At 44.2% G+C, this 26,634-nt stretch overlaps 1 protein-coding gene across 1 annotated transcript in view; it reads right to left on the bottom strand.

The window, feature by feature from the left end:
• The window catches only part of LOC144468346 (nephrin), a 210,771-nt gene that overhangs the window by 91,322 nt on the left and 92,815 nt on the right, over nt 1–26,634 (bottom strand). Inside the window, exons 4-5 of the mRNA XM_078177757.1 lie at nt 23,975–24,202; nt 6,500–6,651 (exon numbers count right to left, since the gene is read on the bottom strand). Of these exons, the coding sequence (XP_078033883.1) occupies nt 6,500–6,651; nt 23,975–24,202 (380 nt within the window). The remainder of the gene's footprint in view (nt 1–6,499; nt 6,652–23,974; nt 24,203–26,634) is intronic.

The following is a 26,634-nucleotide window of genomic DNA, read 5'->3' as shown; positions in this document are numbered from 1 at the left end:
TCTTGGTGTGTTAAACTAATGCTACCTGTTTCTTAATTGGGAACTACACTTGGAATTTGAATTGGCGTAAAGTTCGGTTAACGGTAAGGCAATCTAATACAGTGCTTCTGCACACATGTACATGTATCGAAGAAGCCATGTACGTGTTTCGAACTACTCACATTCCTTTAGTAGTCATTTCGACGCGCGAGTATAGCAACGAGCAATTCGGGAATGGTCAATCGTTCCTGTAAGTTCAAACCATGCCTCACTGGTATCCAAAATGCCAAATTCTAGGTTATGGTGAAATAACTAATGTAACATAAACATAAATCGGCGATTACATAAACGTTGGCTTAATAATCCTATTTAGTATAGTGTACAAGCTATGCACCAATCTCAGCAGTTTAGTGTATCAAGTTTAGAGTACCAAAATGGCGGATACTCTCGATTTCCCCCACCTTCTCTTAACTTGCCACTTTATGGTCGAAACTTACTTTTATAATTTATTTATTATAATATGTGCCCGAGGAAAGAATCTGATGGAATTAATTCTCCATAAAAGTATATTTACAATAATCTAAATAATTGTGAACTTAAAAATTTGGTGCCCGTCATTTGAATAATAATTTCATAATTTATTAATTTAATAATAATTTCCACGGTGTATACTTCACGAGCATGATTTTTCGTTTGTTTCTGTTTTATACTGTTTTCGCTGAATCAACTTTTCGGCACCACCTTTGGACTAATTGCACCGGGAGCTTTCGCTTGCGCAATTTCTCAGCGGCATTCTTTCGTTTAATATTCTTGTAATCAATATTTCAGTTTAATTAACTTGCGTATTTTCGTTCCAATTTCTCTGCTGCCATTCGCGTATTTTGCCTACTTTAAAAACCCTGTATTAATCAAATTCTTCATGCGAGCATAGAAAAGTTCATGCAACTCGACACCAGAAATGAAAAATACTTTCTTAAATCTTTCACATTTTCGACCTAGATAAACAACAGTTAAAAAACGATAGTTCTTTAATTTTCTTCAGCCATTCTAAGTAATAGTAAAATTTAAAAAGTAGCATTCTAATTATTCTCAAACAGACCTCCATCACCTAAAAAGCATTTAAAATAAAAAATAAAATCTTTAAAATAAAACGCATTTAAGCCACGGCAAAAAATATTATTGTATTTTAAAAAACGTAATAACCCTTTCCCGAGCCATTGTACACGTTTTCGCATCGATCACTGGGCCTCGGCTCGCAACAATTCCCCCGTTCATTAACAAAGCGATCCCGGGAAAATAAAGACCCCCGCCCGCCGTCAAACCTTGCCGTAAAACGGGGCAGAAACGGCGCCGCGAACGGTCCACTCCGCCGTTCTCAGTTTGCAAAGTCGTCGGGAATTATTAATTATAACGAACTTATACGATAAAAGCAAATTGAATGGAACGCAGCGGCGGGAGCCGGGAGAGTCCGCGGCAGCCGGGAGAGTCCGCGGCAGCCGGATAGCAGAGAGAGAGAGAGAGAGAGAGAGAGAGAGAGAGAGAGAGAGAGAGAGAGAGAGACCGTGGGCGAAATTTTCGTTTTGGTCGAGCTGTCGCGGTGGAAGGGGGAGGGGCGGGGGCGGAGGGAATGTTTGCGGAAGGGAGGGCCCGTCTCGAGGGAGCGACGTTTAAGTGGCGGGGCACACGGAGGGAAAAGTGCCTTCCGCGAATCCGTAACCTGTCCGCTTCTGGCGACGCTCGAGCGAGGAGAAATTCGCGGATCAAACGGGAGAGGAGGGGGGAAGAAAGAAGCTTTGGGGTCATTAAGAAATTGGAAAGGAAGTCGGCCAAGAGGGACCGAATTTTCGTGACAGCCTCCGGTTTTCTTTGACTCGCGGCGAACGCTGAAATTTCATCGTTTTTAACGCAATGAGTCCTGCGGCGGAGCGGCATTATTTTTTAAACAAATAAGCAATGGGGTAGAGGACAATTATTGCGAGATCTCCAATTACTGTGCTTTATGTATATTTTCATGATAATTAATTTCATATTTATCGTATAGGATAAAGCAAATTTTTTTATTTAAATTTAATCTAGCGTTTGTTTGTTAACCCTTTGAAATCGAGTGATATCACTAAAAATTGTTATAATAAGTTTTTTAATAGTAAGTTTCTCATTGTCGATCTCTCTTTTGTGGTGTCAAACTATGCAGTTTCTTTGTATATATTTCTTAAGTATAATTAATAATAACAGAGATATTGTTTTTTTAACAACTTCGACAAAACATTCTCCTATTATCTCAAAACCGTGATTTTTATCCTCGAAACTCTTTCGCTTGCAATTGTCACACGTGATATCCGCCTCGCTCTATTACAATATATAACCTCAAAAAATCATCTTTCAAAATTTCTTCACTACTATAAAAACAATGCAACCTAAAACCCTAATCATTGAAGAATATCCCCGCGCTAAAGAGTTACAAAATAAAATAAGGAAACTGGTGGAACGGTGACGTCGAATTCCCGTAGAAAACGCAAGAGTTCTAGGGGAGATGATTTATCGCCGGGCCGATGTTGCCATTGCGACCGGATTAATAGTTTCGTGGGAGTGACAGACAGCTTGATAATAATTTATCGGGTGCGTCCATGTAATTGCTATCGAACCATCTGGGAGGAACTGGATTGATAACGGGTCCATCGGTAAACGTCACCGATCCGCGCAGGCCATACGACGGATACGGCTGAAGTGAAATCATGGAACGAGAGAGCGTTCCGATCCTGCGGACAACCCCTGGTTAACGTGTCGTTAACGGCCACCCAGATTAAGCAGTTGAACATTTAATGGTACGAGATTACATCGCGGCCGGCGATTCGGTCGTACCTGTCTTACATACTTCGCCATTTGCATTTGCGATACCTGTGTGTTGAAGGGGTTGAAGGGGTCGAAGGAGAGATTGAATTTTTATATATTTTTATCGAAGAAATTTTATTCACTAAGCCAATGTAGTTATTGTGCATTAACTATTCGAACAAGAAGTCATTTGAATACGATTTTATCCGAATTATAATTCCTTCGCAGAGAAATTCATACTAAAAATAAATTATAGGAGTAAAAATAATAGCGTACAAACTGTTATTTTTTTAATAGAATATCATTCTTTTCTTTTATATTGCTTTTAAAATTACGCTTTTCAAATTACTCGAACAGAAAAGTTTTTCAATTATTTAAACAGAAATATCTTTGAATTATTCGAACAAAAATGTCTTCGAATTACTCGAACAGAAATGTCTTCGAATTACTGGAACGTAAAAGTTTGCCATAGATAAAACATTAGCCGATCCCTTCGAACAATTCAAATCGATGGGGGGCCATCGTCCGGATACAAAAACAGGGTGGACGTCAAACCGGAAGAAGGGTCGAAGTGGCCGAAAGGTTGCGGATCGTGGACACACACGAGCGCCCGGCGAAATAAAACGAGGAAACCACTTGCGCGGCGTCGACCACACACCGTAACGGCATCTTTGCGCAGGCAGCTGTGATTCGATCAAACGATCGCAGGCACGCCCCGATCAAAGACTCGAATAAAGTGAATTAACGAGCGTACCTTCGAGCGACTAATCGGGCAAACGGTTTTCGTTTCTCCGGAGGATAAAAGCGACTTGGTCCCCACCCTCCGTCGCCGCGATCGTAAGCGTGACAACAAAATCAGGAATTAGTTATCTTTGCAAGGGAATCGCGCGAAGCTGCTCTTCGTTCTTGAGAATCATGTTTTTGAGGTTAAGATTTGGTATTTGCAGAACTATTGTTTTTAATACTATTGACTAGAATGTTTATATAAGTTTATATTCCAAAATTGATAAAACGAGAGGGTAAAGGAAGCTTTCTATTAAAAAATAACAAAGTGTAAAATATACATGTAACAAAGTATAAAAATAACAAAGAACAAAGAAACCTTTTGCTTTAAAATATATAAATTATAATATAGAAATATAGAAAAATATTTTCTGAAAAATAAACAAGATGAAAGAATAAAGAAATTAGTTTACACAGAAAGGGAAGAAAATAAAGGGGCGAAGAAATCTTCCTATTCAAAAATAAACGAAATAAAGAGCAAAGCAGATTTTATTACAAAAGAATAACGAACTCGACACATCGTATTCAATAAATACTCGCTACCCTAAACCGCCCCATCTCCGTTTCTCCGAAAACAGAAAAATCCGCCACGGAACCGTGTGCGGCGCGCCGTTTCGAACCGCAGCGAATTCCGTCGGTCGGGAAATCTGAATTTTTGGTGTCCCATAGGCTTTCGGCCGGCACGACAGCGATTCATCACCGAATTCCCGATGGCTCGACGAAACAGTTTCGGAATGCATTCGCGTCAGCGATAGGAAACAGAGCGTCCCGTAGGAAGCCTTGAGGGGAGACGAACGAACGGACGTGTTCGCCGATATCTGGCCGGGCAGATCTTCTCCGTCGCGCATCTTCTTGTGCACGGCTGAATTTTTTTCTCCCCCCCGGATCGTTCGGCTCCTCGTTCCATCCGGGAGGACTTTATCGATCTTATTATCCGGGACTTCCGGTCGGGAGCGCGCCAGGAGAGCAGGCGCGCGCGCGGCTTCTTTAGAGGGCCATCGAGTTGTCGTTCGGAGCGCGGTTATTTTACGCGCGGACGAGTAAACGGAACAAAGAGGAAAACAATATTTTTTCGTGCCCGGGCGCGTCGGCTATATCCCGTGGGTTGATTCTTTTTTTTTCCCCTCCCCCGACGACGACGAACGTCGAATAGGCTAGCCGATCGATTCCCTCCACGGTCCGCTGATCTCGAATACCGGGCGTCGCGAGAATCGAACCCCTTGCCCGCTCGACGCCGCGCCGCGCCACGGCAGGAGTTCGTTCGCCGAGAATCGAAAACGTTCGGCCGACTGTGCGTCTATCGGCGGTCCGGCGACGCGAACGTTGCGAAACGCGTTCCGTCCGAAAATGCTCGCGGGTCAGGCGCGTTCGAACAATTCCGTACTTGCGCGTGAGTGATCGCCGTGTAGCGGAGCCGCGGCTAGGAAACCAGATCGATCAACGTATGGGGTTTCGTGACGCGCCCCGCTGAAATATCGCGGGCTTGCTAAAAATCGCCGGCTCGCGGTGGCTACCGGCGGCCGTCGGGGATCGGTCACAATATTCTTTTCTAATGGATGACAGCCGGTCGGAAAAAGCCCTTGGACCGGAAAGAAATGTTTGGACGCGGCCGCTGCGTCCTGTCACAAGCCGACGGGGGTTGTTCGCGCGAATAAAATGCTTAATGGCACGTAATATCATTACGGAATAAATAATTCTCGGGACACGTTCTCTGGCGAGATAAACGGCGAAAAATTTATTCTTATTTTACGCTGTGGTGCGTGAAGTAAACAAATTCTTTTAAATTCTCAAGTCACTGGTTCGATTTGTTATTATTAAAAAAGGTTTAGGGTGAGACGAAACTACTTTTGTAAGAAGTCGGCATTTTTCGCGACTGAAGTTCCTTATTTTTTATGAGTATAATTGTTAGTTTAAAAATCTGAATAAATTCTCGAAAATGCATTGCAACATCTGTGACATGTCACATTTTTGTCAAAATTTTTGCATGTATTTCAAGAAGGAGAATCCATCGAAATATCCTGCAGATACATCCATGGTCACGAGAGAGGAGAGCCACGCAATTATTGTTTTAATTCCATTACTATTACTATTACTACTATTATTACTACTATTATTACTATTACTATTATTACTACTATTATTACCATTACAATTATTATTACCGTTATCGCTATTATTACTATCATTGCGTAGAAATTTTGTCGAGAAGTTGACCGAGAAATTGGCCAGCACTGCTACACAAACGCGTTAATTAGAATAAGTAGACAAACAACTAAACTGCCTCGATAGAATAAAATTTAAGGTCGTTGACCCGTCGGTGGAAGCGTTAACGCTACGTGACGGAGTCTTTGTAGCCGCGTCGCGCGTGCTTGAAAGAAGCCAGAATGAAAAGGGGGATCGAGATCCGCTTGGAAACAAATTTATTCTCGGAATCCCCCTGTCACTCGATGTTTACTGCTCCGTTCGAGGCTCGTCATCGAGTCGCTCTTTTCTTCCAGGGATCGACGGAATCGAAGGCTCGCAGTCGCTACGGAACGGCCTCCGAGGCCGAGTACCAATCATCGGAATACGCTTGATTCCGGCGCGCCGCGTCGCGGAAACGTCCGCTTCGATTCCGCTTCTTCTCCGCTTCTTTTCTCCTTCTTTTCTCTCTTCCTGGGCTCATAATTTCCCGCCTCTTTTCCTTTTTAACTCGTCTCCCCCCTCCCCCATCTGTCGTTCCTCGCGAGAGGAGAAACAAACGACAAAGCGTCCCCGCGGCGCGCGCGGAAAGGATTACGGTAAAATTGAATCGTGCCGCTTTCGCGACCCGATCGCGACCCGATCGCGATTCGATCGCGACCGTTCGCGGGCGCGCACGGGTCCCGCCGGCGATCCGCGGCAAGATTTTAATCAGTTTCTTACTCACGTTTGTGATCGTTCCTTTGAGCTGCTTGGACGCCTTCCACCAGGTTAAGTCGGCAGCCGGCTTTGATCCCGTGCTCAGACATCTCGTCTCGTAACTCCTACCCGCCGATAGGATCTTGTCCTTCCCCATAATTTCGACCTTCAGCGGCTTCACTGCAAACAGACATCGAGAAACGCATCTGTCAAAGGAATTCTCTAACTTGGCGACGATTGCTCCCTCCTCCCACCCCATCCCTGTAAAGCCCAACGAACTCGCACGTGCTCTCTCGAATCCCTGTTACTTCGATCGGCGACGTCTGACGCTACGGATTGCGACGATCTACTTCAAACGATAACAATATTGCCAAGGATGTTTGCCTGTTAATTGGCTTCGAAGCGACCGAACTGTGTCTAATAGATTGCTCGGCAATTCTCTTTTAAATATTAGTTTTAGAGAGGCGTGTTGCATTATTGGATACTATACTTATACTTGCTATACTATACTTATATATTATTGTATATTAATGTGAAGAATTCGGGGATTGTAGATAATGCGTTAGTACTCGTTGTTTTTATTCTTATGGTATTTATTTAATTAAATATTCATCACAAAAATGTGCTAAAGAAATATAAAAGAGTGAGAAGGAGTAATATATCCGATTGCGTTATTTTAGACTTATTGAAACTAAGAGAAAAATTCTTGATTACGTAAACTCTAATTATTGTAATCGATGCAGACAATTTTTATTTTACTTAAAAATTCACAGTTTAGTTATTGATGTACATAACAGCCAAATTGAGTATCCTATTTGAAGGATCAATACAGAGAAATCGATAGACATAATGATGCTTAAATCGCGAATTTTATACAGCTCTGACAAAAATGAATCAATAAAATACATTATTTCCAACTTTTTAAAAAAGCTAAGACAGAAAATAAATTTTTCTTTCACTACCATTGGTACAATATTTTTGCTAACTATCCATAGTCTAGTGACATCAAAACCTCGGTATAATTTATAAAATATAAATTTATGAAACGCCATCTGTACAATGCATTAAATCAACATACAAGCATATACAATGATGTCTACCGCACACGCGTCAATGCGTTCTCACTAAAATCCACCGACTTTCTACATACGAAAGGATCTCCAAGTTGACACAATTTTCGTCGGCGTCTTCCCGGCTCCAAAAGGTATCGTGCCTCGTACACGCGGTCGCTGACCCGCGGTTTTTCCAGCCGGGACTTTCGAGCGATCCGACCGGCGGCGCGGCGCTTATCCGACGAGGCCGCGTAAACTCGCAACGACGAAGAAATACGTCGACAATCCGAGTCGAAGTTCAAACAGAGCGCGCGGCTCCGGCCGATCCGGAACGTATAGTTCGCGTGTGTGTGTGCGCGCGCCTGGCTAATCCGGGAGAGCGCGGAATGCATGCCCGCGATAAGGACTATCGGAGCGGAATAATCGAGACCCCGTGCCGCCCCGAACGGTCCAACGGATTTCTTCCCTTATCTTTGAGAATAAACTGCGGGCGCTAAGAAATTACCCGAAGAGAACGCGAATGAGAGAGAAGACAGAGAGAAAGAAAGAGAGAGAGAGAGAGAGAGAGAGACAGACAGAAGAGAGATAGAGAGAGAGAGACAGAAGAGAGAGAGAGAGCAAGTCGCGAGGAGGCTTATTAGACGAAACGAACCGCGATAGCGAAATACAGTAGGACCCGCCGGGAAAAAGATCCGACAAGGACCGTGAAGGTCCGTGAAGGTCCGAGAAAGGGTTCGACTAGGTCCACGGAAGGGTTCATCCGGCGGGAGCCGAAGGAGAACACTTGTTCGGGAAACTTTTCGACCCTCGGCGAAGTGTTTCAATGGCGAAAGTCGGGGACGGGCCGGGGTCCCGGGGCCACGAACCTCCTGCTCGAGACTTCCTCCTGTCCCCCTCGAGCTTCTAATATTTCGAACTTAATAAGTCGCTGCTAATTATTCCGCGCGGCTTCGCCTTTTCACCCCGAGCAGTTTTCAATCTCGGCGCGCGGAGAAAGAGAAAAGCTAATTTCATCGGGCGCTGGAAAAACTCGCGCGGTTTCCTTCTGTCAAAGGCTTCAACCCCCCCTCCAAGACCGAATTTCACGAGCTCCTTGGTCTTTGCGTTCTCAAAAATTCATGAACCAGACGCTGAAACTTGCCCGCCATTAGGATCCTTCGTTTCTGTCAGTAGACTCGAATTATGACGGTCATTTAATCATTTTCTAGGTTAGGGTGTGTTTTAATACTTTGTTACGGTGTTCGGGTATTTTATTGGTTCAGTGTTTTTAATTACAGTGGTTTTAATTAATGGTACTTTTTAGTAATAATTGTCTCTCTTTTGATAACAATATTCTCTTTTGATAATAATACTCTCTCTCTCTCTCTCTCTTTCTTTTCTCTCCCTTCTCTCTCTTGATAATAGAGTACTTATAACTTCATCAATGACGTCATCTCTCCTGATATCCTGCACCCCCTTCAATGCAAATTTAATTGGCTGAAATCGATTGCGACGCTCTTCTATTATCACTTTTTAAATCATTTCTCCGCGTCGTTCTCATCGCAGTACGAAAATAATTTTATCGAAGCATATAATATAATATTTGATATTGCGGTAAATTTTCGACGAGTGTCTCTCAGCTTGGAAACAAAAATGGATAATTTGAGAGGAGGAGATACGATTCTTCTCAAACTTTGCGGTTTCTTTGATAATTATTGACAATTGGTAATAATCGTATATCCTCTTTTTAAATTGTCTATTTTTTTAAAAAGGAGTACTCCTTTTATTGTACACACACTTAAATCTTATATTTTATTTTTTAATGTATGCTATTGAAGTTCTAATCAAAGTGTTAGTAAATTTTTATTTATTAGTATATAATAAGTAAAATAAAAATAGATTTCTATTTATTAACACTTATGTACTATTTATTACTTATATTCTATTTATTAACCTAATGTAACCTAATCCAAGCTAACATTTCATTGCAAACGAGTACTGAAATCAAACACTAATTCCTCTAGTTTTATTGGATATTTATTTTCTTATCTATTTATACTGTACAATAGCCCACCGGACAAATAAATAAATAAAATAAATAAATAAAACTAGCAAAAGACCGTCAATCCAAAAATTATTAATTCACGCATAACAGAAATGCAAAAGACGCGTCCGCAGCAAACAACGCGATCAAATCCGTTCCGCCGGGCGATTCGTTATAATAAAGGCCGCGACCGTTAAATAACGCGATTATCGCAACTGCAATGGAATCGCGGCGACTAAAGGATTACCGAGTCGCCGCCGCTGATGTTACCGCGTTGCCCGCTTCTGCGCCCGGAGCAGTTTTTAATTTCGCCCGGGGAAAGAGCGAAAGATAATTTTATCGGGGCAAAAATTCAGCGGGCGAAAGGAGCGAGCCGAATTTTCAGGTGATCCGGCGTCGACTTTTCGAATTTCTAGAGAAGTACGGAACGCTGTCTGCTTGAAAAAAAAAGAAGAAGAATTTTCGCTGGGAATCGCGCGAGCCAACGCGTTGGACGCCGCGGAATATCATCCGGCGGAGTTATTATTCTTCCCTAATGATTTCGCAACGGGCCAGCATGATCCCGTGAAAAACACGTAGCAAATGAATAGCGCATTGTTCAACGGGTCGGATAATGAATCCGCGAGAATTTTATACGGGAACCCCCGCGCGCGTAATTAGATCGCGAATATTTCTACTTTCGCGCGGACCCATGCGCAATTCGGGGGACGTTTTATCGCGATCCGGTTCCCCCCTCCCCCGGCCCCGAATATAATCGCGATATTATACGGCGGCGCGTTAAACAATGCGAAGAGTCGCGACAAAAGAATAATACATTGTGTCTCCTTTGTTTGATTTAGAAGATCGGCCCGCTTTTATTAATCGTGCGCGTCCGGCGGTGATGTACGCGTTCGAATAATGGATCGATTGATCGCGAGAAATTAATTTCTGCGGAATGATGGAATCGGCGGATCGGTGAATCCCGGGTCGAGAAACGCTTTATAACTGTCTGCTTTTTTCAGCGAGTAGAATGGCGATGTTACTCAAACATTGTTTAACGAATTTAAAGCGTCGTAAAAGAATACTCATTATGCCTGATGCGTCCTTTGATTTAGAATTTAGGCGCGTCGGTCTTTTTCGAAGTTAAACGCTATGATGTACGATTTACGAATGGAAGAGTAATCGATTAATCGCGAGAGATTAATTGTCACATAAAATTGATACATCTGTGGTCTAGTTAGTCAGGGATCGATAGTCGCTTTTTAACTGGCCTAGTTTTCTCAGCGAACTTAACCCTTAACTGCGGACGCGAAGTCTGGGCAGACAGTACTTTAAATATTGTTCTTTCTGTATCGAAATAATTGCGCTATTTGTATGAATTATTTGTATAATTGTTCTGTATGTATTTTATAAATTATTTTGAAGTGATTTTTCCGTTTTAATGAACAATATTTTATAACTGCTTTGTCATTAATATCAAGGGGTGAATGCGGGGTAATAATAATAATAATAATATTAATAATGATAATGATATTAACAGTAATAACAATGTTAATAGAATATTAATATCAACCAAAAAGAGCCTTTATGACATAACATCCAATAAACACGACCAATTCGTATCATACCTATTTTCTCCGTCAAAATTAATATCGCGCTAATAATTACAACCAACATACATTCGTAATCGCAATACCCTCCAATGATTGTTCGAGGAGTCCGTCGCGTGAATCGAACAAAACAACTCTATACACCGCGTCTCCCAATGTCCGCCGTATACAACAAGATACGGGACGTTAAAATCAACGAACAGTCGATTAATCGCGACAAATTAATTAGCGCGGCTAATAGATCGGCGAATTGCGAGGATCGAGAATCCAGCGAGGGTATACGGCGAGGAGGGGAGGGGGGACAGGTGGCTGCGTTAACGGCAGCCTTCCGGGCCGGAGTGTACGGTTATTAATTGGACGGCGAAAATTGTGGCCTGGAGTCTGGCCACCGGGAAAATAACCAAGTATTAATTAAACGTTCGCGGGGCGGGGGCCGGGTGCCGCGACAACGCCCCCCCCCCCCCCCCCTATCGACCTGTAATAATTCGCCATTGTTCCGCGCCCGGCGAAAATTGTCCGCGCAATTGGCGGCGTCTTTCGGGCCGGTTCCTCCTTTTGAATCGAACGCCGCCCGGGCCGGTTAACTCCGGTTAGCGGAGCGAGGACCGTTGACGGCGAGGCTACGGGGGGAAAACGTTAGCGCGGCCGCCGGTTCGCGGAAAAGTTTCCGCCTCGGCCTCGTTACGAGGGAGCAGGCCACGGTTCGTTCTGCCTTTAGAAAGATTCTGATCGCTCGGCAACTTCTTCGGCTACCGCCGCTCCGACGGAGATAAATACGGCGCGCGCGAGCGGGGCGGGGCGGGGACGGCGGGGGGCGGGGCCACGGCGTGCCTCGCGCCCGCGAAAGATTCCCAAGTTTTCACTGATCCGTGCAAAACCCGAAACTTTCCTCGGACGTAAATTTGCCGCGCCAGCCGGATGCCCCGCTTGAATAACCGTAGTTATCTCTCTTTCGCTACGACGTGTGTGTGTAGCGCGATGGCTACCTGTGTACCGACCCCGTTCCTCTCACTCTATCTCTCTCTCTCTCGTCGAATCAACCAGGAATCCTAACGCCGCCGATCCGATCTTTTTGCGCGCCGAATTCAATGGATATTAGCCGACTCGCGAAACTCTGTCGCGCGCGTATCTGTCTGGAATTCTGCACAGTTTGTTGGACACGTCTTTCGAGAAGATTTCTTCGCGGTAATGGACGTCTTCGAGACGGCTTGAAAACGTCTGGTGTACGACATTCGCGATGTCTTTTTGGTAGTGTGCTAAGATTAATTATAATGAGGAGGGCAGTATATAATTTACATAATCGATAGGATAGAATTATTTTTAAATGAACTGGTATTGTTAACGTAATCGATAGGATAGAATTATGGTAAATAAATGATAAAAAGTAATGTAATTAATAGGACAGAATTGTGGAATGTAAGTTGTTACGATTAACGTAGTTAATGGGATAGAATTCTGATAAATAAACTGTTAAGATTAACATAGTGGGTAGGGTAATATTCTGGTAAATAAATTATTAAGATCGACATAATGGATAGGGTAATATTCTGGTAAATAAATTGTTAAAATTAAAAAATCGAATTTTGGTATATAAGCTATTATAATTAACATGAGAGAATAGAATTCCGATAAATAAACTTAAGATTGGCAAAATGCATAGGATAGAATTCTAGTAAATAAATTATCACGATTAACATAATCGCAAGGCTAACGCTCCGATAAATAATCTATTAATACTATCATAATCGATAAGATAATATCTCGGTAAATAAACTAGTAAGATTAACACAACCAATAGCACATAATTCCAGCAAATAAACTACTCCGAGAGAAAGAACCTAATAGCACATAATTCCAGCGAATGAAACATTAAACCAGCAGCTTGATTCTGCGCTACACAGGAATCAAATTCAGTGGGCAAACTTCCCAGCGCCATTGTACGTGTTCCTAAACGTGTCGGCCCGAATAATGCCCTCTATAACACGTAGCCCCATGATTCTCTCTTAGATCGCACTAGCTACGGTTGTGTTTTCCTCTACAGCTTCCGCCAAGTATCTAGAGGCTTTGAAGCGGCCAATAATTTGCGTTGAAAAGTTTGACGAGAGAAAATTATTCTTAAGATCCCGGGAGCATCAGAATCTGGTAGTTTAATATCTGTCGGGAGGACGAGGCAGTCTCTCTCTCTCCCTCTCTCTCTCTTTACTCTCCCGGCTGCATTCGTTAGCTGCTAATTTCGGCATAGCCGGGTAGCTCGATTATCCGCGAGAGACGGGCCCGGGAAGATCGAAACTATGCTTTGCGCGATGAATTTTATCGGAGCGGCGTTTCGTCGCCGGGCAACGCTTCTCTCTGCAAACCCCGCGGATGCAATATTATGCCGGCCGCGTTTCACCATCGAGCTCCGCGTATCCGCCACCATATCTCCTCTCTTCCATCCTCTCTCTCTCTCTCTCTTTCTCCCTCTATCTATCCATCTATCTACCTATCTATATCTCTCTCTCTCGCCTCACGGTAAACACTATTATCCCATAATCTGCGAAACATGAAATTCTGTTTTTGCTATGTGAAGCGCGCCAGGCAATTTCACGTGCAAAATTTTCGTTTAGCGGCGCGGCGAACAAAAACCGTGGCGGAACGGAAGGAGAAACTTCGCGTTATGCGGCCTGCCGGGTTATGCGAGGGGGTGGTAACGAGGGGGTGGCTGAGAGTAGAGCGTGGCTGGGTGGGGGGGGGGGGGGGGAAAGGGGTTTGTGTAGAAGCGACGCGCGTCGCGTTCTGGCCCGGTTGAAATCTGTGTCAGAAACAGACTACGCTCCGGCGAACTTTTTTTGTTTCGGCCCCCGTGTGTGTGTGTCCACAATTTTGATGCGCTTACCGATCCCCCGACAGTTCCGCCCGTGTTTCGAGACAGCGGTCCCCTCTCCTTCGACCCCTCTTCGGGTTTCCCCCCCTGTCCAAACAAAAAGTTTCCTCATTTCGCGCGTCTCGCCGGAAATGAAACCAAGACTCTCCCCGTCGATTGCGAGCGAGCGTCTTCTTTCTCCTCTCCCCCCCCCCCCCCTCCTCGCCGCTTCTTGATCGCGGTCCCGATGGTAACGCGACGATTTTTCAAAGCCGATAGCACCTCGACCAGCCACGCGGATCGATGAAAGTTTTTTGTTGGCGGAGCTACGAAGCGCGTTATTTTTAACGGAGACAGCGTCGGCGATATGCGAGTCGGTCAGCGCCGATTTATACAATGCCTGCGCAAGCTGGATTTCGAATGTACAATGCCTGCGATTCGAGGGCTTTCTGTTTCATTTGATTCCTCTTTCATTTGCTTCCTCTTCCTTGTTGCCGGTTATCTGGGCATACGTTTATAGTAATTCAAGTATAGCGTCTTCCGAAAGATTCCTTATCTCAGGATCGTCCGTGTAACAGTGCCGGATATCCAGCGTCCCCCGCAACGACGTCACCTCCAGGCTCGCGTTCCAACGAAATTAAATTGCGCCGATCGGTCCAGAAATTATGCAACCCGGCAAACTTCGGATCGACGCAAGAGCCGCCCAAGGAAAAGCGTCGCGTTTGATCGGATTAGCCTTCTCGAGAGCATTTTCCCGGGCCTTTAAACCTGTTTTTTTTCACTTAGCATTTCCCTCGCGGTTCTCTCCCTTCCATCCGCGAGCTGTATACATATACATAACTCTGTTCGGTTTCTTCCCCTGTATCCGTCAGCGGCCGGGACGGGTTTACCGCGATCGGCAATTTCATTTAAACTTGTTTGTCCAGCGAGAAAGTTTGCCGTGCGGCGGGACGAGCCGCCCCCCCCCCCCCCCCGGCTACCGATGAATCGCGCCGCGCGCGGACTCCTATGAAATTATTAATATTAATTCCCGGCATCGGCCGCCGTCGCCGCCTCCCGATCGGCAACCGAGAGTTTTTAATCGAATCACACCGGGCGGGCGGTACGCGAGCCGGAAATCCGCGGCGCTGCGAACATCAATCAGAGCTACTCGAAAAACCCGTTAGACTGTCACTGTTCAGGGAAACGTGAATTTTGATACTTTGAAGCGGTTTGGATCGATACGCTCCTGCGGATTATTATTATTATTATTATTATTGTTATTATTGTTTATTCGTAATTCCGGCTTCAAAGTCGTCATCGAAATGAGAATAATTGAACATGCTCGGCGCAGAAATTGTTCGGGTGAATTTTGAATAATTTTAGGTTTGTGAAGATGAAAAGCAAAACATTTTATATTATTTTATTAAAACAATGATATTATATTTACTTGAATTTTTAGTGATTTTTATAATATTCGTCTTGAGTAAAAATTCATTGGCACGTAAATATATCTTTGCAGTTTCAATGATTCAAAATTTGAAAAATTAATTCCAAGAACAATTTGTCAATTATTATATTTTTATTCGATACAAATATATTTGAACCATTTGCATCGCGGTGTTACTTTAAAGGCTTATAATTTTTTTTTTAATATTATCAACCGTTGCTTATGATTACTAATACATTAAAAAAATGATACATTGGCGTCTAGAGCAGATTTTCGAAAAAGTAGATTCGGCAGCGAACGCGTCGATCATGAGCGTGCAATGGCCGCTAAAATCATCGCGTCGAGACAGACGTTTACCTGAAAGTTATAGGACGTCGAGGCGTGACAACTCGTTCGAAGACAGACGTAACGAGCGGATCGTTCGTGCTCTCGATTTCGTGCTATCGTCGAATGTAACGCGATATCGATTAAAACGCCAGCGCGGCGTAGAAAAACCGCGCGATAGACGTCGAAATGCTTATGAACAGCGGCGCGCGGCTACCCGGCCGTTTCGGAGGCGTTTCCCGTCCCAACGGCACGAAAAATGTTTCAATTCCGTACGGATCGGCCGTAACCGCGCGCACGATGATATTGCCATTTTCGTTGCCCGGTATCGCGGGACGACGTTCACGGGGCAAAATTCGCCGGCGAGTTCGCGGGGCGTCCGTTAAATATTCCGCTCTATTCTCCGGCCGGGATCGAAATAAAATAAAAAGAAAAAAAAAAGGAACGGCCGCTCGATACGCGTTCGCTCTTTTCTGAAGTGGTCGGCTCGTTTTTGTTCGGACAGCGAGGAAAAAAAACGTGAAATAGCCGAATAAAATTCGTTTCGGTCTACGTGCCGATCCCGGCCGACGAAAATCCCGCGGCGTGGAGGAATCGCGGACGCGACGACGCCCACCGACGAACGGATTGCCCTGCTCGCGGGGAAATTAGAGTAATCGATTATCGATCGACCGCTGGCCCGAGACGGCGACGAAGAAGTTGCGGCGCTCTTAAACGGATTAAAGAAATGTCGCGCGCAACCCCCCCGCCGAACCCTCCGCGCCGCTAATTATCTTCTTGAAGGATGCGCCATCTACGCTTCGCGGCGACCAGCCCTCGCGCCCTTTGCCCGCCGTCGAGCTGATTTTATTAGCCGGCTGTAATTGTTGTGTCGTAATTCCGCGGCGATGCTACGGGATCTCTTTTTCTTTGTGGCCGGCCGAAGTTGTAATTTTTAATACGACCTTTATTGTGCAAGTTTCATGGAAGATCTTCGAGGCTTCCTTTTTCTTTTCTCTCGCGAGATTACTGACCCGGAATCTTCTTGACGCTGCGCGAAATTTCATCCACAGCTTCACCCTTTTGCAAGAAAACGCTTTGGTGGATTGCTGTACTATCTTTTTGGAAATGTTCCGATCTTTGTTCGTTCCTTCTGTATTATTTGCTTAGTTCGAATGGATAAATAAAGATATTTTCTTTAAGATAGGCATATCTGTGAAACTCGTATGAAGTTGGAGGAAGTTATTTTTTGTTATAGCAATCGAGAGGAATTATTGCAAAAATTACGTCTGTAACGTAAATAGGTTAGTATAACGTTAGTAAAATAGTTAGTTAGTATAGTAATTTATTTATTTTTCATATTGAGCCCCCACGTAAGGCGGTAGAATTGATAAATAAATTCGTGGTATCCGTTAGTTAGTATTATTTATAAATAACAAACATTTATTTAATGCGCTGTAGTAGCAACTGAGCAACGACTTTGCTAAACAATTTCTGTGACTCGTTGCAACGATTCGCAACCGCGTCTTTTCTAAACCAAATTTTCCAAAGCGCAAAAAAATAGTAACTAAAAAAATAATTTCACAGTCAAGAATCTCAAATGCTGCCCTAAATATAACAAATAATTTTTTAGTCAAATCTAGGCGACAGCGACGAGCTGCATCGACATAACCTGACATTTTGAGCGCAGCGTCGCCGCGCCAAGCGGGGAATTCCGAAAATGGCTGGCGCGCCGTAAACACGTGGCTGCATTATACAGAAGCGTAACAAGCAAAGTTGACGATATTAAAAGCGAAACCGTATTTTTTTGCCGGGCACTTTGTAACAGGAGATACTTTTCCTATTAACTTTTTTACTTTCGTTTTTTCCTCGTTTCAGCTTTGGTAACGTCGAGCGCGTCGACGCAGTTAGCTCCAGAATACGTGTCGGCACGTAAATTGAATTCAAATTATTCTTCCGATAACTTATAATTAGACCGCGGATGTTTATGCAAGATTTATACGTCGAATATGCAAAATGCACGCAGAATTAATGCGAAATATATTCAGCGACGTGAAATATATATATATATGCAGGCAAAAAATACGAATACCGATGTGGATGTTCCAATTATCGCGCATGACCCAATTTTTGGATTAAAAATTTGTAGGAAAAGGGAAATGTTATGTGTTAATCGATGTTCTATATTTTTTTTATTAGGATTATGAACGTGTTAGATTTTTGGGGTGGTGTTAATTTATTTATGAAACTTTTCTGTACTATTTTTTACTTATAGTATTATATTATTATGAATAATACACAAATTGCTTTACTCTTTGCATTATTTACTATTACTTACTGTACTACCGCTACACGAGAAAAATAATTATAGCATCACCCTAATTTTTAATATTTCCAACGCTATATTTTCGCATTCTTCTTCGATTAAATATTCACCACGAGGCATTACCACTATCATCAATATACAATTTTTAAAAATGAAATTTAAGCTTCAATTTGTAAAGAATACTTTTTATTAAATAACACCGATCGATTTTTATTAAATTACAAATCTAGACCTGTTGAACTTGGTACAGTAACGATGATACCATAATAATGCAAGAACCAAAAACCAGAACACAGATTATTTTATACAGCAGCAGCTTTATAAATAATTACACGAAACTTATTACTTATCTCACCCTTTCGCCTCGCATAATCGCCTTTTTTGCATTTCCATCCCGAAGTTCGTAGTTAAAAATAAGGGTGGTTCTTAACGTGGAACCACCACTTCTAATCCTAACGATCATTTAAATCCGCGTCTTCGCGTTTTGCCCACGTTTTCGAGATTTCGAGCCGTCTTGCCTACCTTGTCGGTCCGATTCGTCTTCGTTAGGGGGAAGTTTCGCGGGTGAGGGGAGGGGGGATTGCGCGATCGACGAGAGAATTCCGTGGGCCAGCATTAAGTGGCGAACCGCTCGAGAATTTCCCCAGGTATTTTTCTTGAACGACGAGCACTAACGGCCACTAGAAACTTGCCGTCTCGATGAAACATAGTAACTTCCCTTCCCCTACCCCCACCCCCACCCCTCCCTGTCCGGAAGTTCCGTTTCCCGATGTTTCGTTAATTGGGAACCAGCTTAGACGAGCACGCCGCGAATAATCGAAGGCCACTCGGTCCAACTGCTTGAAAGTCTAACGAGCCGAGGAAGAGGGAACCGTCGGACGATGGACTCCCGCGTCCCCCGGTGTTCCAACGGGCTATTTATGCGACGCCGCGTATAAATTCTCCGTAAATATTTGAATAAATATTTCATGACCGCCTCCGCCGACGACGACGGCGGCGGCGGCGGCGGCGGCGAGGAACAACGACGCAGGAACGAGCAACCTGCACGCATCGTTTCGTAACTTTTCATCCTAATGCGCCGCGGCGAACACGGCCCGCGGGTCTACGACGCCGGGCATCGAGAAATGGTAAGGCGCCATCGTTGACATAACCTCGACAAATCGTTTCGAATCCTTTGGATATAGTGGTTTCTCCAGTGAAGTTTTTTTTAACCTTTTATGTGTGACTGAATTTTGCGCAAACGATGTTTTTCATAACTAAATTACGATTTTTCTTAATACATATTTTTTTTGTATAACTATACACATTTTTATTAGCTATATGTATTTTTGAAGCTTTTTCTTAACCTCTTAGACACGGCTGGATTTTGCGTAAATGAAGCTTTTCATAACTAAATTTCGATTTTTCTTAGTAAATGTATTTTTGGTATATTTATATATAGTATTAGCTATATATATATATTCTTTTTTTAGTATATTGTATATATACACTTTCACTTTGTATGTTCTCTCCCTTCAAAGAAATTCTGCCAATTGAAAAATTCCTAATCGCGGTGACTGTGAAGAGAATGGCACGTCAAGGGGTTAACAACGTATTTCAAGATCGAGACAAGCTCTAGGATACTTGTCGACTCGATAAAAACCGAATTAGTACCGCAGTCGTCCTGATAAAACGACGCCATCGACCGGAGTTAAATTAACCAAATTGCCACGATCCAGTAGACGTTTTTCGGGGCGGTTACGGCGTGCTAATCGAACGTCATTGAATTCGGCGAGCGGTTATTGAAAAGCCACGCTATGTCGCGGATCGGTGGTAAACGGCGCGAAAGGAGCGGTTAACAGCTCCCCTCGATTAGAAGGTAACGATAGGGGCCGGCTTCGCCGAATCATGGGAAACGTCGTCTCGCTTAGGCCAACAGGGGGGGCCACCGAGACAATTTCACTTAGGTCGACGATTCGCGGAATCGGCGCATACGAAACGAACCGTTCCGTAATGCTCCGTCGTTCCACGGACCGACCGACTTACCCTGCGAACGGTCGTTTCAACTTCTCGGATTCTTTCCGCCGGTTCGCTCAACTCTTTCCTCTCCCCCCGCTCCGCGCCCTTGTCTAGTTTCCTCGGCAACCTCCGCCCCGCGAACCCCGGCTCGTTCGCGACGCATTATTCGCGCGGCGCGGCGCCGAGCACACCAACCGCGAAACATATTAAAAGCATAAATACGGCGACGCGCACGGAAAAATGCTGGCCACCCTTCGCGAACCACCCTCCTGCACCTCGCGAACCGCCCCGCGGCGACACAAAGGGCTGCGAACGAGTTTCAGACGGGAATTACGCGAACCGGTCGCCGCAGACTCGAAGATCGCCGGTTCAACCGGAATACGAATTTTCATTTGCAAATTCCAATCGGAATTCGACTTTGAATTCCGCTGCGAACGCGGCAATTTTCCGGCAGGCTTTTCTCGTTTACGTCAGCGCTCGCTGCGAATTCTGATTAGGGGATGTCCGCCATGAATGGGACGTTTTTGGTTGAGGCAAGAGGCCGGGAGAAAGTAGACGGACGATTTTATTGTAGTTTCTTGTTTAACCCCTTCAGGGATACTACAAAGTATGTGTACGTTAAGGTAATTGTAATAATTTTATTTAAAATAATTTCATAATTTTATTTAACATAATTTCATAATTTTATTTAAGGTAATTTCATTAATTTTATTTAACATAATTTCATAATTTTAGTTAAGGTAATTTCATTAATTTTAGTTAAGGTAATTTCAATAGGAGGACGGCGTAAAAATTGCTTTTCAAAATTATACCAATCCTCGTGTTACTCAAAAATAGGAGAGCGATAGGGTTGAAAACAGAGGGTTGCGTAGGATAACAAAAGAGCGAGTCGAACCTCGACAGCTCGAGGATCACACGATATTCACAGTAGGCAAACGAGAGACGACTCGCGTTCCGGCTGGTCTGAGAATAGACCGATAGAAGAGGGGGGGGCAGGCTGAAATTATTTGTTCCCCGCGGCTTCGATTATCGGGGACCCAGTTACCGCCGACGAACTTCAAGCTCGTCTCGAGAGTGGTTTAAACCCCTCGGTTCTTCAGCGCGTTCGCGGAGGTACTTTCGAGAGTCGTTACCCCGTTCGCGACTCCGTGAACCCACAAATGTCTCGAGTTTCGTTTCCATTCGCGGGAGAACCGTCCTCCTCGAAGAAACTTCTCGCCGATCGCTGTAGGGGAGGGGATAGGGGAGGGAGTCTCGAATTCTTTTTTTCCTTGACTCGGGCGACAGATCGATCCGGGGCTCGACGACGTTCGCGCTAATATACGTGCCAATTAAGGTGGAGAACGGAGATCCCGGTCTCGAATGTGTATCAACCCCTTTGCGGACGGTGAATTTTTCGACGATGAATTTTTTGGCGAGGTTGCAGGACGGGGCCATTTTCTCAGATGCGAAGAGTGTCTTGTATATAAATAATTTTTAATTTGTGTATAATGCAAATATAATTTATATACGATTATATGCAACTGTACACAATTATATAATTTATATACAATTACTTTAATTTGTGTATAATGCAAATATAATTTAGATGCGATTATATGCAACTATACCCGATTGTACAATTTATATACAATTATTTAAAATTTTGTATGATACAAATATAATTTATATGCAGTTATCTTAAATTGTATATAATACAAATATAATTTATATACAAATTATCTTAACATAAGCTTGAGACGACGTGTATATAAAATCAACGTAAAGTTAAAAACCATACGTTTTAGTTTTTCAGCGATGGTTATAATTATAACTATAATGGTTATAAATTATACGATTTTTGGTTAAAATAATCTCTGTTTGGTCACTATTAGAATTTAATTCATTTAGAATCAATGAAACAAGAATCAATTATTTTTTTTAATATACAAATGACAAATTTTTGTCACGGACTATATCACTGTCAAAATGAAATAATCCTTTCAAAACTTGCCCAAATTACTTGAATTTTCTCGTAAATGTTAGATGAACTCATTCACCATACAATAACTAAAATACCGTTTCTTAAATTTTACTTTCACTTGTAATAAAAAAATTAAACATCTCGTACACCGAACGTCTTAAAAATGTCTTCGAAACGTCTCGAAGGCATCTTTACGCTATCCGGATACAAATCACCGCGTCACTGAAAGAGTCGACGCGTTTCCCCTTTCTGCACGCCCGGCGCTGGAAAACACGTTCGCTGAGAAAACGAGCTAATAACATTGCAGTAATATTTTCGAAATTAAGTTTTCCCGTTGGCGGTGTCGTCCGGCCGCGGCATCCGAGCGAGACCCCTTTGTCTAGCTGGGCGGGAAGACCTCGCAGCTTGTTAGCCGTGGTCCCGAAGTTCCCCGATTCCGCGGCGCTAATGAAAATGAACCGAACCGCTCCCCGGGCGCGGAAAAAGCTTTGGTAATTTACGGTCGGCAGCGGCGTAGCTCGCGGGGCCGGTTTCCGCGCGGTATAACGGGCCAGTTAAATATCGAATATCGAGCCGCGAAGAAGCGTCTGTCTTCGCGAGCGAGGCCCCGAATATGCGGCGCACGAATATGCGGATGCAATTCCTCGGGAAAAAACGAAAAAGTCGTCGAACGGGAGTACATGCTGCTGCATTTTTCGGCCGACGCGGCGCGATGCATTGGCGCTCCCTCGTTAAACTTCCGACGAGCGGGCATCGATCCGGAATCCCCGCGACTCTCGCAATTATTCGGCTTACGCCTCGGCTGTCGCTGCCAATTAGACAAAGATTCGTGGGAACTGTTCCGAGGGTTGACCCCGGAGGGGCAATGAATTCACAGCGGCGACAAGGCCGCGCGGGATCGATCGTTGAAACAGCTAATTTTCGATAGTCTTTTTCCTCCTCGTTTTTGTCCCCCCGCGTCTTTGTCTCGCTGCCGCTCGCCCGCGCTCGCCCAGCAAGAAAACGTTCCGTGCTTGTCCAACGTTCCGCCGGCTACGCGTCTACGAAACGAACGGACGTATTTCAACGCGAATTAGCAGCCCCGTACCGGGGGCAGATCTTCGTCTACGTTGGAAGTTTACTTTGCGATGGGAAAAGCTGCGCACGCCCTCCCGCCCGAAAAAAAACCACTCCTTTCTCGAGGGGGCGAGGGGGGGGGGGGGGGTCCGTTCTAAAAGCACTCTTGGAATTTGTAAAAGTAATCACTCCCCCGGTTAAATACCTCGGACCGTGCCGGATAATGATATTAACGCCGAGGACGGAACGCGCGGAGCCGGGCCTTTTAACGGGCACAACGGGGAACCTTGTAATCGCCGGCTAAGCCCCTGTTCGCGCGGCGCTGCCCGCTCGCGGATTTCAAGCTGTTGCATACGATTAGCGAGCTACGCGCGACGATCCGGCCACTTCGCGGATATGAAGAAACGAGGCCGTGATGGACGTCTTTCAAACGCAGACGTCTTTGTTTAATTTACTGCGCGAGGAGTGTCGACGCGAGGCTGTATTCGACGCGTCTTCTTCGACAGAGAATTATTGTAATAATTAACCTGAGATGACGGGGGTCGGGTCTATTGGGACCCAGGATTCTAGGTTTTTATTAACCAGTTAGTAACTAAATTCTAGCATTTCTACACATTATCGGGCAATCTAGCCCTTCGATCGTCTAAAAAAATTCAAATCCCTTTCCAAGTCCAACTTTAGAAAGATTATTCCATTTAAAAAATATCTTAAACCTGCATAGAACTTCTCTAGGGTCTCTCGTGACCCCAAGACATAATTACACAGCAAACACGATTGAAACAAGGTTCCGACTAATTAACTTTCTTTAAAACGTTTCGACGAGGAAGCTCGAAGATATTTGCCGGAAATTCGAGGACGATCGAACTCGATTTGTCTCGTAAATTTAATTAGCGGCTAGGATAGAATCGATAGTACCACTTACTGTGAAGCTCGATGACGACGGCGGTGGTCAGCGGCGGCGCCAGATTGGTGTTGTTCGCCTTGCAGTACAGTTTCGCGTGATAGTGACTCCTCGTGAGGCCCTTCAGCGTCACGTTGCTTATGGTGACGACGTTGGTGTCCCCGGCGAGGCCGTGGGTCTCCCGCACCTCGGACGGCGCGTCGATCGTCTGCGACTCCAGGTACCATGTCACGCGGGGCCGTGGATTACCTGCGGACAGAAAACGAGCGGCGCGGAACGCCTTGAAACACGACTCGCCGACGATTCGTTTCCCGTCGTTCCGGGCGGGAATCGATCCCGGTCGATGATCACCGTGCCCGAAACAATACCGGCGCGACAATAACCGGGGCTATTGCTTGCACGCCGCGCTATTGTACGCGTTCCGTGATAACCCTTTGACGGTGGAAGCGGATCAATTTGACCCAGGGCCGGTTACAGTGGACTGGAGAAATGAATCGGTAAGCAGGGGCGAGGGGGGATACAGAGTTGTTCGGATGACCGTGGTATTTCGATAACAGGAGGTTCATTAATTATCGCTCACTGTGGTGTTACTAGTCGCGTTCGGATCACGCCGGTTTCAATGTTTATAACAAAACTGATACAGATAACATTTTAGAAACAATTTTCCAGGTAGCATGTTCCATGCCAAGCTGTATTTAATCAATTCTTTATTCTGGTCAATCCACGCTTTAAATAATAATAACGCTTTAAATAAATAATATAATATTTTTTAAAATTAATTATTATCATTACAACGATGAAATAAATATATTATAGTTCATTCTTTTGTACCACCAGCGGCACACGTGGCACGGAATGTGTTAAGCATCAAATATAAAACCAGTTGCATAACGTTTCATATTATTACGAGGAGCTAATTATTTCGTTCGTTGTTCTCAAGAATGATTGCCTTTAAATTCTCCGTTAATCAGTCTGTTTTGTAATCGAATTATGTACTTATGTATAAGAATACACGCGGCCGGTATAAACCGAGAATGTGCCCGACCGTAGTTGGAATAATAAAGGTTCAATTATGAGGTCGCATATCTGTGAGGCGGAACATTCGGTGGAGTATTATGGATAAACGAAGTTCTACCGTAATATCTAGACTAAGGATTACGCGCATTTGTGGCAGAAATTGGTAGATTTCATTTCATACAGCGAAGCGGTTATTGCATTATACAATTTATTTTGTTGGACAGGATTTACTTTGTATTGTACGATATATTTTGTGTTGTACACTTTACTTATTTTGTGTTATACAATTTATTTTGTATTATACACTTTACTTATTTCGTATTATACATTTCAGTTATTTTGTATTATACAATTTATTTTGTATTTTACCATTTATTTTCTTTTATGAAATTTAGTTTGTATTCTACAATTTTCTTTGCATTATACAATATATTTCGTATTCTACCATTTATTTTCTTTTATGCAATTTATTTCGTATTCTACAATTTATTTTCTTTTATGCAATTTATTTCGTATTCTACAATTTATTTTCTTTCATGCAATTTATTTTGTATGACACAATTCATCGAATTCATTTTATAGTAACTATAGTAAAACTCAAAAATTGACCAATTATACAGAAAACATAAACTGCAGGAAATCGTATCTATTAAAAATGACTAAGAAAAGCCCTAACCTCCATTAAAAATACAGTCAAAAATAAAGCATTAAAACTGGTCTTTTAACACTTTTAATAAAATTAGATTAACTGCAACAAAGTTAAGTTAACCTTAAAATCGCTTAAAGTCGCCGATCGTCGCACCCCATTTTTCCCGCAACATTCCAATAGCACGGCTGCAGGTGATCACGCCGAATGGCAAATCAACATTTAACGACCCCCCACAGCCGCGCGCTCGTGCGTCAATTTACGCAGAGGGAAGACACATGCGCACACTTCGGGGTAGACGGTGCAGTTCTATTACCGAGGAATGCGAGCGTCGTTCGGGTTTAGGGGTTGACCCGGTGGGGTAGAGAGAGGGTGGTTTCCATATCCCCCGGCGAGAAGATTCATGGTCGATCCGTCCGTCAATTAAACGTCTCTGGCAGTCTTCGCGACGACACGTCGACTTCGCGAGATACATTCAACGAAGAAGGCGAACTGAGTTTCTTGAAGGAGTTACGGCTCGCGCGATTCCTGGCCGACAAGCTCGCGGGGGGGAATAATTAACCTGGGAAATTAGGTGTCGGCGCAGGCGGTACATCGGGACCAATAAATTGACGAACGGACGTCGAGGCGGTTTCCATTGCGATCGCTATTGTTGCGGCCGAGTAAGGCCCGTCGGTCGGCGTGATTGACGACTAGCCCGCAGCCTCTGATACACATCCGCAGACACGGACTCGGGGCTTCGGGCCACGGCCCGGGCTCGGGCACACGCGGTCTCGATGCGCCCCCGGAGCTGTCCATTCCGATTGGTTCAACGGCGGAGGATTGTGTCCCGGCCGACAATCAACCCGTTTGCCACGCATAAGCGACGCAGAGCACTCCGGCCGATGGACACGCTCCGACGGAGACGCAGCGCGCGTCTCCCTTCGTGCCGCGCGCTCAGCCGCTCGCCGTTTACCTTGTAGCGGCTCCGAGACGAAGGATCAGTTGCACAAAGGGCCCGGATCGCCGCCCTAAAGCG

This window comes from Augochlora pura, chromosome 4 (genome assembly GCF_028453695.1).
Source record: "Augochlora pura isolate Apur16 chromosome 4, APUR_v2.2.1, whole genome shotgun sequence".
NCBI classification, from domain to species: domain Eukaryota; kingdom Metazoa; phylum Arthropoda; class Insecta; order Hymenoptera; family Halictidae; genus Augochlora; species Augochlora pura.
Note: the sequence above shows the minus strand (reverse complement) of the source record. Positions and strands in the feature narration are given on the sequence as shown.